General features: G+C 33.5%; 1 protein-coding gene across 2 annotated transcripts in view; it reads right to left on the reverse strand.

Moving 5' to 3' along the window:
* Positions 1 to 4,010: 4,010 nt before the first annotated feature.
* Positions 4,011 to 15,358, reverse strand: part of TMEM64 (transmembrane protein 64) — a 40,673-nt gene continuing 29,325 nt past the window's right edge. The window contains exons 2-3 of one of the 2 annotated variants that reach the window (XM_044658184.1): positions 13,488 to 13,643; positions 4,011 to 4,359 (exon numbers count right to left, since the gene is read on the reverse strand). In XM_044658184.1, coding sequence (XP_044514119.1) covers positions 4,168 to 4,359; positions 13,488 to 13,643 — 348 coding nt within the window. In that variant the 3' untranslated portion in view covers positions 4,011 to 4,167. The remainder of the gene's footprint in view (positions 4,360 to 13,487; positions 13,644 to 15,358) is intronic. The other variant, XM_044658185.1, reaches the window with a different exon arrangement.

Consider the following 15,358-nt stretch of genomic DNA (forward strand, 5'->3'; position numbering starts at 1 on the left):
TCCATGCCATGGTTACTAGAAAGAAATCAATGACATTGGTCCCTTACTTTTTTTCCCCAGGCCTACTAATGAACAATGAAGAACTTTAACTGACTTCCCTACTTATAAGAGTAGTTTGTCTTCATTGATGTGAAAAAATCTTTCCAAAAAGCTGGTAATCAATTCAGAGATTTTATGCTTAAATTTTTTTAGCAATTTGTCAGTAAAGCAAGACTTTTACTAATCAAAGACTCTTCTTTTCAGATCACATGGGAGGAAATTATAGGAAGAAAGTGATGGCCTTGGAATAAGCTCCGTCCCCAAATCATATCTGAATATAGTATATCTTAAGGTTTCTATGCTACTTTACATTTATTTATATACTTATATATATTTAATTTATATTACAATAAATTAAATGGCTATTAACAAGGGAAATGAGAGCCAAAACTGTACCCTAAATTGTTTTCATTAAACTGATGTCATAAAAGATTATCAGCAATTTCCAGCATGTATGCCACATGATATGCCAGGTGACTCTGTGAGGCACACAGGGCCCTTGCAGTTGTCATTACCCAGGGTCAGTGCCACCGTTCTTAAGATACACATTATTTATAGCCTCATCAGCTCCCTATTTGGGTGGCAGAGAAATGAGAGATGCCACATAGACTGGGTTAGAAGCAAGGATTTAGAAGGTCATTACCACAGTCTCAAATAAGCACTATCACCTAACATTTACATTGTACTTCAAATGTTTATGAAGTTCTTTACAAATACTATCTTCTTTGATTCTCATAATAAACCTGATGAAGTTCCAAAACAAGAAAGAAAAGCAATCAGGACTGTGAGAAAGGGGTAGATGGGACAGACTACTGTCAAAGTAACATGTTTTAAATGATGATTTATAAAAACAACTTCTTAGTCTATGAGACTACCGATTTTGGGACCTAATTTCCTTTTTTTTTTTTTTTAAATCCTTCTATAAGTCTGTAAGAAAGCATTCTTTTAATGAGTTTGACAGAGAAAATGAATAAAGTAATCAATAATAATGGTGGGGAAAAAGCATGGAAAGTTTGGAAAGATAACTGAAGGGAAAACAAGCTATATGATATTGATATCTAGAGACCATGTGGCATAGTCGATAAGAGTATTTGATTGGGAGACAGGGAGATCCAAGTTCAAGTGTCACATCAGACATTTATTAGCTTTGTTATCTATGTGCATGTTACCTAACTGCTCTGGGCCTCAACCCACTCTAAGATTTACCTATTAAGTTATATGCATTGATGGAACTCATAGAAGAGGAATATATTAAATTATGGCATTTATCTATAAAAGAACTTGACAGCACTCTTTAAAAGACACATAATCCAAAAGCTTCAGGGTTTTTTTTCCTTCATATTTAGACATATTATTCAATATATGTATAAAATGAAAACAAACAGTTGGGAAATGCCCCAAAAGCTCTGAGTTTTTTAAATGTACAGATACCATTTCAGAAAGCAATAATAGTTACTAAAAGGAAGTAATATATAAGAAAGCTGTCCCTGCTGCTGTGGGCTGAAATCAGGGACACTGATGTAGTGAACCCTGATTTATCACCTGGACATTAGCATGTGCTATGGAACATGGAAAAAAAAATCTTACATTTTCATCAAAATAAAATTATAAGTGGTTATGATCTATGCAGAGGATCAAAATAATAAAGTGAAAGATAAATCCCTGATACTTCAAGATTTTAAGAACATTCAATCCAAACTATTTTTCTTTAAGGAATCGGAGTGAATTTATTATATAAAATTATGATTGGCAAGATACAGAAAAAATCTTTTAAAATGTACATTACTCTTTAAACTGTACACAAGTATTACAAGTTCCAATCAAAATGCAACTGGAAGAACTCATTTCAAACTACCAAAAACTTGAAGTTATTCAAGTTACAAAATGCTGTGTAAATAAATGCACTTAAAATACATATTCATGAATTTTAAACAATTAGCAATGTAAACAAATAATGTAATCATACCTTTTATATTTAAAGAAATTGATCAACAGCAACAAAAAAAGGTTAAATCTATTACCAGCTTAGTCAAACTAGGGCATAATTCAGGATTATTCAATATCACTCATCATGGTTAAATAAAATCACTTTTTACTAAATAATTTTGTATCAAATAATAACTTTTTTTTTATGTGTTTTAAATTTTTTATTTAATTTTATTTTTCTTAAACCCTTAACTTCTGTGTATTGGCTCCTAGGTGGAAGAGTGGTAAGGGTGGGCAATGGGGGTCAAGTGACTTGCCCAGGGTCACACAGCTGGGAAGTGGCTGAGGCCGGGTTTGAACCTAGGACCTCCCGTCTCTAGGCCTGACTCTCAATCCACTGAGCTATCCAGCTGCCCCACAAATAATAACTTTTTCATCTAATAGTGATCCAAGAAAATGGAAAAGAAAAATTGAAAGCCAATTCTATACTTTGTATGACTCTGGGGGATTTGTACTGATTGTCTTTTAATTTCACTATGAGCGCTATCCAGTTCTGTTTCCAAGATTATAACATCCAAAATGGGAGACCTACATGCCATATGAACCATTAAACAAAACTGAACTTATAAAATGAAAAAGTGTCAAAAAATTATTAAATGCATCCCCATTAGAACCTTCTGCCTCTAAATAAACTTTTAGAATGTATGTTTATTAAAATCAGTGGCAAAATTTTGGCACTAAAGGCAAAAATGGAAGGAGGCACTGTAAAAAGATTGCTGATCCATAACAGCAACTAATATAAACCATAATTTTAAGTTAACACATAATATATAATTGCTTTGTAAACAACAAATTATAAATTCAAAATCAAGTTAAAATGTAAGGTGATAAATGGATAAGAATGCATATTCACTTCATAAAAACAAGTCTAAAAACAATATATTGTACCTATGCTCATAAGTGCTATACACAGAATATGCTAAATTCATGCTACATAATGAAGAACCAAGACCCTATGTTTATTCCAATTTCACATTTCGGAATTCCTGAGTCTTACCAAAACAACACAAAACCTGTTCTTTAAAGAGGAAAAGGTCCCCAAATTTGGACATGTAACTTAGAAATATAGCTATTTTTTAAAGCTGAAATCTGGGGAAAATACACTTGAATAAACTATTAAGTTTATTTATTTAAAGCTTAAATTTACAAGAAAAAAGGCATTGCTTTTTTTTTAAAAAGGCCACCTGTGTTATATTTGTAGTATTGGTAATTCCAGCATTTTTAAAGGGAGAAATATCTCCTACTTTTGAAAGCCTAATTAAATATATTTTAAAACTAAAAAGAAAAAAAAACATGTATTTTTTTAAAGTAGAATTGCAATGTAACAGCCCTTTTCTGAAAGAACTTGTGAGGGTAATATGTCACTGTAATAAAATTAGATGATGTGTTTCAATTCTAAACCAACCTTAATAGAAGTCACATAGTCCATCAACTATTCTATAGCTTCCCTTTTGCTTTGCATATTACACAGTGTAAATAAAAAAGATATCTTAAGAGCACTTCAGTCCCACAATGTAGGATATAAGCTTGTGTGAATATGCATAAATGGCCCTGCAATGATTTGATGATATACAAAAATACATTCAACCAAAAGTTAATGTTTGTTTTTTAAAATAAAAAGGGAAAAGGAAGCCAAATGGTCCCATAATATATAAAATACTGTTTTATCAGTTTCAGAAATATTTCCAAAGCAAAGGACATTCAAGAATATTGTACACTAAATTGCATACTTTTGTGGTTCTTTACCAATAAGAAAGATATGTACAACTATTCACAGACTTTAAATAAAAATGTTATGAAGAAAAATATTAGGCTATTTTTCCATTTAAAAGGTACACAGAAATAAAATAAATTTAAAAACAAAAGTCACTAAAGTGCAGACCTACCAGCCATAACAGGCATAATATATGGTAAAAAGGTGCAGTCAAAATTACATCTACATTTAAACTCTTTACCCCTTAATGGTCCTCACTTTAAAACAAAACAAAAAGCCATTGTGCAATTTAAGAACTGGTCAGTTGGTTGTGCCATAATACAACTTGAATTTTAATTCATAACCTGGCTGCCCACTACTGAAGTGATTTATAGAAATCTAGCAACACATCAGGTTCTTAACAATTATATACATTTTTTTTACTAAGCTCATACAATATTGATTCCACCTCCAGAAAATGCTAGGGTCTTCTTGTTGAAGAATGAAGAGCCACTGGTGTTTGGTTTATTGCCTTTAACAAAAGAGGTTTTCAGTTCCATTTCACATGCTACAATTGCTGCATTCAATTCCACTTGAGCTCGATGTACTACATAAAACATGAGGCCTATACTTATAACAATCTGTGAATAAAAGAAAAACATTAAGAATTGAAAATATGCTGCAAGGAAAACGCTCAAAATTTTAAAATACTTAAATTTGAAGAGGAAATAACATTCTACAAAGGTTGAGTATGGATGTTTTTTTGGAGATTCTATCCCTCGGAATGATACTGGAGTGGGAGAGGGACTATTCATTTAGTAGGTGGACCAGGAAATAGAGTGCTGGGCCCAGAGTTAAAGATCCTTCAAATCCAGCCCCAGGTAATTACTAGCTATGTGATTCTGGGCACATCACTTAAACCTGTTTGCCTCAGTTTCCTCAATTGCAAAATAGGAATAATTATAGTGCCTACCTTATAGGTAAGGATAAAATAAGATAATATTGATATTATTTTTATAACTATTTATAAGCAAATAAATATAAAGCACTATTTGTTATTGTAATTACTGCTGTTATATACTCTCACTTTCCTTAGTTGCTTTCCTTGAGGGCAAAAGTAACCAAAATTTGAGTTATTTTAAAATTGTAAATAAGATATGCAACTCCCTTTTGCCCATCCAAATTATGCTTGTTTTATACAGGTCAAAACATGTTTATTAAGCACTTACGATGTGTCATAAACAATGAGAAACACTGAGGAAACAAACAAAAAAAGAAAATGAACAAAGAGAAAAAAGTACTTGCTCTCACAATCCAAAGGAAAGACAATATGCAAACAGATTTGTGCAAAAAGGATCTATATAGGAAAAACTAGAGATAATTACAAGTAAAGGCACTAGCATGAAAGGAAAGACTGAGAAGCTTCTTGTAGAAGTTGGGCTTTTAGCTGGGGCTTGAAGGAATGACAGTGAAAATGCACTGGTTTGAGATACGGGGAGTATCATATCCTATAAATAAGGAAGTCGGTGTTACTGGATCACAGACTATGTGGGGGAAGGAAGGTTTAAGACTGGAAGAGCAGGAAGGGGCCGGGTTATAAGGAGCCAATTTGAATACCAAATAGAGGCTTAATATTCGATCCTGGAGGTGACTTGCCCTTTAGCAGGATGACTGACAGCTGAGGAGAAGATGGTCTGGGAAAGCCACGTGGTAAGGAGACGGATGAGCTGAGGAGGACCTGCACTAGCATGGTGTGGTATCAGAAGGGAAGGGGGCTTATGAGAGACATCACAAAGGTAGCATTGGGAGGACTCCCACTGACTGACTGCATATGGGCAGTGGGCTGCAGTTTGAGAGTGAGGAGGATGGGGTTGTACCCTGGGTGCCTGGGAGGTTAGTAGTGTCCTGGATAGTAATAGGAAACTAGGAAGAAGTTTTTTGGGGAAAAGAGAATGAGTTCAGGTTCGGAAAAGCGGAGTTTAAGATGTCTATGGGGCATTCAATGTGAGATACTCAATAGGTAGCCAAGTGTGAGACTAATGATCAGGAAAGAGGTTAGGGCTGGATAAATAGATCTAAGAATCATCTGCAGAGATAATAATTGAATCAATTGGAACTGATGAAATTACCAAACAAAATAGTACTAAAAGGAAAAGAGTCATGACTCAGCCTTGGGAGATACCCACTGTTACTGAAACAGGTAGGTATCCTCAAGTCAAACTGTTTTGTTATCCCAAAAAAATTCCTATAAAGAATGGTGTATATCCATTGAGGAGATTTTTTAAAACTACATTTTACCATTACAATTAGTGGAGGCTAGACATATGATTAAATCCTATGTCTATGATGTGCAAGGAACCACAGAAAAAGGAAAAGGTGTCAAACGACCAAATGTTAAGTTTTCAAAAAAGGATTAAAACTATGGCATGAGGAAGCTAAATAACTGAATTTGATGCCAGTCCCTGACAAATTTAAGAGTATGCTTGGACTACTACATTAAACAGATTATTTGAGAGCACTCTGAAAAGAATTATTGGCAACCACGAGATTCACTAAGAAATCATGCCAAACTAACCTCATTTCCTTTTTGTTAGAATTGCTAGATTGTTGGACCAGATAATATGCCATAGTCACACTAAGTATTGATTTAATCTTGGATTAAAGTCATAAATTTAGAGCTGAAAAGATCTAATGGTCATTTCACAGTCAATCTCTCTGTTTTTACATATGGAGAAAAAGGAGTCTCAAAGAAGGTAAGTAATTTAATCACGGTTACACAAGTAATAAATAAAAGAGAGGACTTGAACACAAGTCTTCTGACTCCAAATCCTGTGCTTATTCTAGTAAGTCTCATGATATCTTGTAGAAAAAAAAATCAGACAAATTGAGTCATATGACCAGATTTAGATCAATCAATTTAAAGTGTCTCTAATAGTGGTCTATTATTGGGCTGTTTATTCTATACTGTTCAACATTTTTATCAATTATGAGGATTCAATAAAGGTATGCTTATCAAATTTGACAATAACCTTTAGTTGCTGGAAGCCTGGAACAATAAATCAAAATAAAAAGGATGAAATTTAACAAAAATAAATTGAAACCTTGCATTCAGGCAAAAATAAAAGTGTAAAAGAAGAAAAGAGATGGTATTTTTTTTTAAACCCTTACCTTCTGTCTTGGAGTCAATACTGTGTGTTGGCTCCAAGGCAGAAGAGTGATAAGGGCTAGGCAATGGGGGTTAAGTGACTTGCCCAGGGTTACACAGCTGGGAAGTGTCTGAGGTCAGATTTGAACCCAGGACCTCCCGTCACTAGGCCTGGCTCTCAATCCACTGAGCTACAAGCTGCCCCCTAGATGGTATCTTAATAGGCAAATACTCATATGGAAAAGATGTCAAGCCAACTGTAAACTCCTTACATAGAGATACAAGAATGATAAAACATTTAACAAAAGAACAAATGAATATTTAAATAGTACTAACAGAAGCACTGTAATCACATCAAGAAAGGTTAGCAAACAATATCTAGATTATGATATATAACTCCAAATTTCAGAAGGACAAAATGTAGTGCATCCAGGAGGGCTATGAGGACAGGATAAGGGTCTGAATGCAGCATTATACACAGAGAAGCTGAACATATTAGTAATATTTAACCCAAAGAAAAGGGGAAGGAAAGTTAGTAGCTTCCTTAAAATATTTGAAGAGCTGTGATAGAACAATTATACTTATTCTAATTTTAGAGGATAGAACTATTACTAATAAGTTGAAATTACAGGGATGCAGATATCACCTCAAAATAAGGACCAAAAATCAAACAAAAAAACCAAAACCCTTCCTAAAGCTTTCCAAAACTAGAATTAGCTATCTGGTTTAGATTTGAGCTCCCATCATTGAACACATTAACATATTTAAGTAGGTACTAAATAAATATTTGTAAGAGAATTTTTTTCCTATTGTATTGAGTAAAAGGCAAGACTAGATGACTACCTAAACTTTCAATTAAGATTTCGACTTCATATGAAGTAGGAAGCAGCGAATTTACAGAATATCCTTACTTGCAAAAGGACATGATTCCACATTATGAATCAAAATGAAATTTCAATCAACTTTAAATTGGGCCATAAAACCACAATAAACAAAACAATGAGCATTGAAAACAAAAGACCATTAAAATGAATTAGATCTAGTAGGGAAAGGCAATTTCCAAAATTTAGTCATTTAGTACTGGTATTTTCTCATTAAAACCATTTCATAGCTTTTAAGCCTCCATTTTCTGCAACAAAAGGTTAATAAAAATTGCTCACATTTATATAACAGGAAATCAAAGTACCACCCACATAACTTTGTGATGTAAGGTAGTACAAGTATTATTTTCTCATTTTAGAACGAGAGACCGAGGGTCAATGATTGCCTTTGTTTCAAATAGAGATAGAAGCTATCATATTAAACCCTGGTCTTTTGATTCCAAGTCTGGTGCTCCTTATTCTTGTCTAATGCCACTCAAAAATAATAGTAATGATATTTTTTCAATTATAACATTGTTTCAAAGGAAAAAGTACTTAAGAGTTCTCTCTCAAAATACCAAGGAATATATCAGACCTAGGTGGAAAGGCCCTAGACAATCAACCATTAGTTCTTTGTTAGGTCTCTCCATCTAAATAAGAGGAACTTCTCTAGGTCAATTTCGCTCCCTGTGTGCTCTGAATTAGAGAAGAATAAGCAAGTTGTCCCAAGGATGAAGAAGTGCTAAATAGCCCTGACTTCATATAGGAATAAGGCTTTGAGAATTTAGCAAAGACAAATTCTGTGAAAATGAATATAACTAGTTAACAGTTTGGCAAGGACTTGTTTATCTAGCTAATATGAAACCAGATACTATAATTCTAATTATAGTATCTTTATGGGTTATATAGGCTTTATGGGTTGTCCTAATGGGTTGAAGTTTTTCTGATGAGTCAGTTAATGCAGCCAAAAAAATTTACAGATAACTTTATACTGAATATAAACATGAACTATAAAAGGCTTCCACTGTGTTTGCAGCTGTATTATTCTTGACTGACCTGATAACTTAAATATGTACACCTCAATATCTGTATGAAGGGCAGGCAGACAAATATTTTCTTGTATTCCAGCTTACAATAAAAACTAGAGATTTCCTTCAGCTAACAATTTGTATGTTGAATTATTTTAAGAAATTATATATGCATACAGATATAGATATAATTTCAACAAATATAAAATACAACATAAATATGTATTTATAATCTACATGTGTGTTCCTGGCACATAATCAGCTTTTATTAAATATTTATTGATTGATTAGACTGCTTTATTTCATTAGATTCATTTTTTTTACCCTGCAGAATTATACTCTATTTCATTGGGTGTTAATTTTTTTAGAATCAGATATTCTACAGAATGAAGTCAAATGTGTCTTAGGAGCATTGCAAACAATAAGGCTAGTGGTAGTGATAGAATTCCAGCTGAACTTAGAATTTAAAAATTTGAACGATGATACTGTTAAAGTACTACACTTAATATACCAGCAAATATAGAAAACTCAACAAAAGCTACTGGATTGGAAAATATCCATTTTTGTATCAGTGCTAACAAAGGGCATGCCAAAGAATGACCGAATGTCCAAACAACTGTGCTCATTTCATATCCCAGCAAGGTTATCTTAAGATCCTGCAAGCTATCTCTTCAGCAATATATGAACTGAGAATTTTGGGGGGGGGAGCAGGCTAGTTTTTGAAGAGGCAGAGAAACTAGAGGCCAAATTGCTAACAGTTGCTGAATTACGGAGAAAGCAAGAGTTCCAGCAAAACATCTACTTCTGCCTCATTGACTACACTAAAGCTTTTGACTGAACAAAATGTGGCAAGTCCTCAAAGATTTAGGAGTACCAGATCATCTTACTTGTCTTCTAGGGAACCTACATTTGGGCCAAGAAGCAACGTTTAGAACTGATGATGCAGCAATTGATTGATTTAAGATTGGAAAAGGAGTATGACAAGACTATATATTGTCACATTATTTAATTTATTTGCTGAATATATCATGTAAAATGATCAAAAGCCAGAAGTAAGGTTTCCAGGAGAAACATAAAAAATGTAGACATAACCACTCTGATGGCAGAAAGTGAAGAATTAAGAAGCCTCTTGATGAGGGTAAAAAAAGAGTGTAAAAGTTGCCTTGAAGCTCAGAAGAAATGGAAGCAGTGTCAGATTTTATATTCTTGGACTCAAAGATGACTGCTGATGAGAACTGCAGCCATGAAATTAAAAAACATTCTTTGAGAGAGAAGCTATAGTGAATTGGCACGGTATACTAAAAACTAGAAACATCACTGTGCCAACAAAGATCCATATCGCCAAAGGTCTGGTTTTTCCAGTAGCAGTGTATGAATATGAGAGTCACTAAAAAGAAAACTGAGTGCCACAGGATCAAACCTTTTGAACTGTGATGCTGGAGATTTTTGAAAGTCCCTTAGATAGCAAGGAGATCAACTCAGTCAATTCTTAAAGAAATTAATTCAGACTATTCATTGGAAGGTAACATACTGAAGCTGAAGATTAAACACTATGGCCACATAATGGGAAGATAAGACTCATTGGAAAAGACCATGATAATGAGAAAGTTTAAAGGAAAAGGGGGTAGCAGAGAATGAGATAGATGGATAATAGACAGTCATGGAAACAATGAACATGAGCTTGGACAGACTTTAGCAGGAAGTGGAGGATAGAAGGGCCTCTTCCTGTGCTATGAAGTGTGCGGTGATGAAGAACTGGATATGATTGAAAAATATGTTAATGCTTAATCTTATAATTCAATATCCCTTAAAATATCCTTTTCCTAGTTTTCTGCTCCCTTATAGCAGTAGCTAAATCTTAGGTAATTCTGACTGTTCTTCCTCAGTAATGGATTTTCTTGTCTACTTGCCTCAAGTCTCTTTCATGATAATCTGCCCTCATCCCAGCTGTCAAAGTAACCTTCCTACAGCACAGATCTGACCATCTAAAAACTTAATTCAATAAACTTTAGTGGCTCCCTATGACCTCCAGAATCAAATAAAAAAATTTCTATTTGGCATTCAAAATCTTTCACAATCTGTTCCCTTCTCTCCCTTCCCAATCTTCTTACACTTTTAACCCCCTCTTTATACTGTGGTCCAGTGATAATGACTTCCTCTCTCTTCCTTGAACAAAACACTACATCTCCAGACTCTAGGAATTTTCACTGGCAGTTGTCCTTGCCTGGGACACTTTCCCTCCTCATTTCTGTCTCCTGATTCTTTCAAGTATCAGATAAAATCCCATATTCTATGAGAAGACTTTTCTGATGCCCACTAATTCTAGGATCTTTCCTCTACTGATTATCTCTAATTAATCCCTTATATAGCTTATTTGTACATAATTTGTTTTAGCATCGTCTCCCCCACTGTGAGCTACTTGAGAGCAAAGATTGTTTTTTACCTTTCTTTGTATCTCCACTGATTTGGAGAGTCTGGCATATATTTGACACTTAATAAATGTTTATTGGTTGATTTGACTGTTGGACTTGTCCCTTTTCTGTCACAAAGAACATAAGGTAGCTTACTACTCTAAAGAACATAATATTAATAGTGGGCAACTGGGTGGCTCAGTGGATTGAAAGTCAGGCCTAGAGACAGGAGGTCCTGGGTTCGATTCTGGCCTCAGATACTTCCTAGCTGTGTGACCCTGGGCAAGTCACTTAACCCCTACTGCCTAATCCTTACCACTCTTCTGCCTTGGAACCAATACAAGACAGAAGGTAGGGTTTAAAAAAAAAAGAATAATATTAATAAGGAAGCATGGCAATGCAATTATCAGGACTTGGATAGCATCTAATTATTTGCATATCATATTTTTAAAAAAAAACAAAAATAATTTTTAAATTTCCTGCTTTATACATATTATCTATTTATTGAAGGTTCCTTTTATTTCTAAGAATTCTGTGTATAACAATCCTACCAAATACTATTAATTCCAAAAACTTGCTAAAGCAAGTAAAGTAATCTCTTCCAACCACAAGCCCAAGATCTTTGATGAATTAACACTGGAAACTTGTTTGAATTATACCTCTTAAGATAATAAAAGGGCAAGCAATAATTATGATTCAGATATTCTGAAGTTTTGTAGTGGTTAGTGATCGGCTAAGGCAAGGGACTGAGAGGGTACAAGGCTCTGGGGAAAAAAAAAAAAAAAGATCTTTAGGGTCAACATGTTTTACTTTGCTCAATGAATAAATATCCATTCATTTTCTCTGAAGGTTTGGATTGTCTGAATAACCATTTTCATTTGAACCTGAAATGTTCTTTTTTTCCTGTTTTCCATGTAGAATCACTTCTAAGGAAACTGTTACATTTTTTAATTACTCCCAATGGTTTCTAAATTCTGCCAGATCTAATTTAAAGAGGCAAAAGAATAGCTAGAATAAGATACCCCCTAAAATTTTAGGGAACCAGCACTCTCGACAAATAATGCACATTAATTTTTTCAAATTGTTATACCTCCATTAAGTAGCCCGAAATAGAAATATAATAAATACTAATTTGTAAATGCTCTAAAATTTTTTATCTCATACAAAATGAGGTGTTCTGATAGGAGTATTTAAATTATTCATGGCTCAAAATTTTTTTAAGTTTGAATTATATAATTCAAGGCATAACTGGATCTTTCTTTAATGATTCAGAAGATATTTCTAGATCTTGTATCTCAGGACCATTAGATCATTAACCAATTAAGAAACTGTGAATGTGTATAAATTCTATATAACAAAGGATTTATTTTCCACTTCTGTAAAATTCCAGTAGAACACATTAAATAATCTATTATACTTATGAATTATATCCAGACAAATAAATTATAATGAAGAGCAAAATTCCTAGACTTCAACAAGAACATGAATTTATTTCAAATCCAATCTTTCATTCTGACTTAACTTTTAATCAGTATAAAAATGTAAATATTCCAAGGCTTTCTTTATTAAACTTTTATATCAGAAGCACAAAGAAAGTTAACTCTGACTCCATATTTAACTATTACATTCTCCAACATCAATATAGTGCCCTCAGAATTTTCAAAGTTCAGCTTTACCCATAAATTTTCAATCATATTTTGTTATGTTCTACAATTGAAGTATATGTCAAAGCTATTCAGTTTATGTCTTTGCAATCTGAAAATGTAATTTAATATGACACTGCAACAGTTTTATCAATTTGGATCAACCTCAAGAAATAAATGTATCATCATCAAATGGCTTTTTGATGAACCATTCCTGTGCAAATTAAAGACAGCTGAATTTATTTGGGCTTGCTCATTTAGAATGAATAAAAATAAAATAAAAACATTTTCAGCAATACTGATGATATACTCACTATCAAAGGCAGTGAAATAGAGGCCTGGATAACTCTGGAGTCAAAAAAACATGAGTTCACATTCTGCCTATCACATACTCTCTGTGTGATCATGGTCAAAATCACTTAACCACTCAATGTTCCAATAAGTGTAAATTGCAGAGGAACCACAAATTTATGTTGGTGGAAGGAGTTTCCACGCTTGGGAGAAGGCATATGACACACATATAAAATATATATACTATATGGTATCTAAACGTGGTGTCTACAACTTAAGGGCATTGCTAGAACAAGAAAATAAAAGGGAAGATCTTAGTCAAACCATTTTCATGAGCATCAAATTTTTTAAAAATCAACACTAAAAAATTCAACTATTGACACAAACTTACCTGTAAACAAAAAACAAAATAGCCACTAAAACTCTGTTCTGCAATAACATCCTCCATTGTACGTAAGGTGGTACCCAAATAAGAATTTAGGAGCTGAGTAGGAAGCAGTCCAATTGAAGATGCCATCAGATAGTTGGGTAATGAAAGATCTGTAATCTAAAAGAGTAGATTAAAAAGGAGGAATGCATTACTTAATATTCTGATTAAACAAAAATTGCTTTTATGAGACAAGATAAAACATCTTCATATAAAAACGTCTTGATTTCTTAAAAAGTCAAAGGCTGGATGCAATATATATAAATATTACTATTCATTTAAACTATAATTATCTTTACATGTCCAATAAAGCTATTATAAACATCATCTCTGTTCAAATATTTAAAAAATCACTTAGGAAACTCCTGGTGAGGAAATTCCAACAATGCAAATCAGCAATTTCTTCACAGTTTTTACTCTTAGAAATGTTAAGCTTTAAGTTTAAACTAAAAATTTAAATAAATTATTCAAGGTTATATAGCCAGTATGTGTCAGAAGTGGGACTTGAACTCACCTCCTCTTTCTGGATTGAAAAACCAGCTCTCTATCCACTATATAACACTACCTCTCAATTAACAGTTAAATTTTAAAATAAAACTAAATATGTACACCTCTACAAAAAGTCAGCAGAATGCTAATAAAAGGCAATGAGCATGAACTAAAAATTACAGCATATACCTTTCAGATTAAAAATTAATGCTTTATATCAGGGGTCCGCAATGTATGGCTCTTTCTGCAGGAGCCATAAAGTCAATTTTTTTTCAGGCACTGTTACAGGAGAGCTCACTGTTATAGGAGTGCGCACTGTGAGCACTGTACGGCTCTCTCGAAATTACATTTTAAAAAAATGTGGCGCTTATGGCTCTCACAGCCAAAAAGGTTGCCGACCAATATTTTATATTCTAAAATGTCAGAATTTGCAACTGACTAGCTTTTCAACAGAAGCTCTAATCACGTGTATAACTAACATTCATCCACAAAAATCAACAATATGCAATTGAATTATATTTACAGAAGACTGCTAACACTTAAAATCTTAAGTAGACATCACAACATCAGAATGGCAAACGAGGAGCAATTGCCAAACCTTTAAACATGAGTGAGCCTGACCAAAGAAATCTTTCTCATCCACTAACATTTGTCTTTCTCTTTTGAAAAACTTAATATAAAAGATTTCTTAAAAGCTTATTTCTCCCAATCACTGAAAAAGAAATGGCCTCATTGTAAAGAAACCTTACCTAAGAATTGATCCTTGCAGTTAAAATATTTACATTAAATGACTGAAAAAGGCACCCTGCATAATTTTAATAGCAAGTGGGTGATCATTCCTTCTCCTTAACAAATAGTCTACCAAATTTTCTAAGGCTTTAATTTTCCTGAAAACACTAGGCCTCCAAAAGACTAAATATCTCTAATCCTAGGGTGAGATACCTGATATCACCAGAGGATATTAAAATAAATGTTCTATTAAAATATTATATATTATATATATATATTAAAATAAAAGAAATATATTGTGCCATTAAAGGGCTAAAAAGACAAGAGTATTCAATTTTGAGAATGCAAAGTAGGTCAGAAAGTGCTTAAAAGAGGTATTTTTAAAAGTGAGATGTAAAGATGAAGGAAAAAGTAATTTGGGGAGTTCCAGGTTAAGATGGCGGCAGAGTAAAAAGCAGCTCTTAACCTCTCCTGACCGAAACACACAAGACTCCTTAAGGGGACATAAAAACAAGTCCAGACGAACGGAGGAACCCCACAACAGGGTGCAGCGTGGAAGGTACGTGGAATCGGGACATTTCCATGCTATAAAGGGGTGAAACAGCTCTCACTAAATC

The sequence above is a fragment of the Gracilinanus agilis genome, chromosome 1 (genome assembly GCF_016433145.1).
Source record: "Gracilinanus agilis isolate LMUSP501 chromosome 1, AgileGrace, whole genome shotgun sequence".
NCBI lineage: Eukaryota > Metazoa > Chordata > Mammalia > Didelphimorphia > Didelphidae > Gracilinanus > Gracilinanus agilis.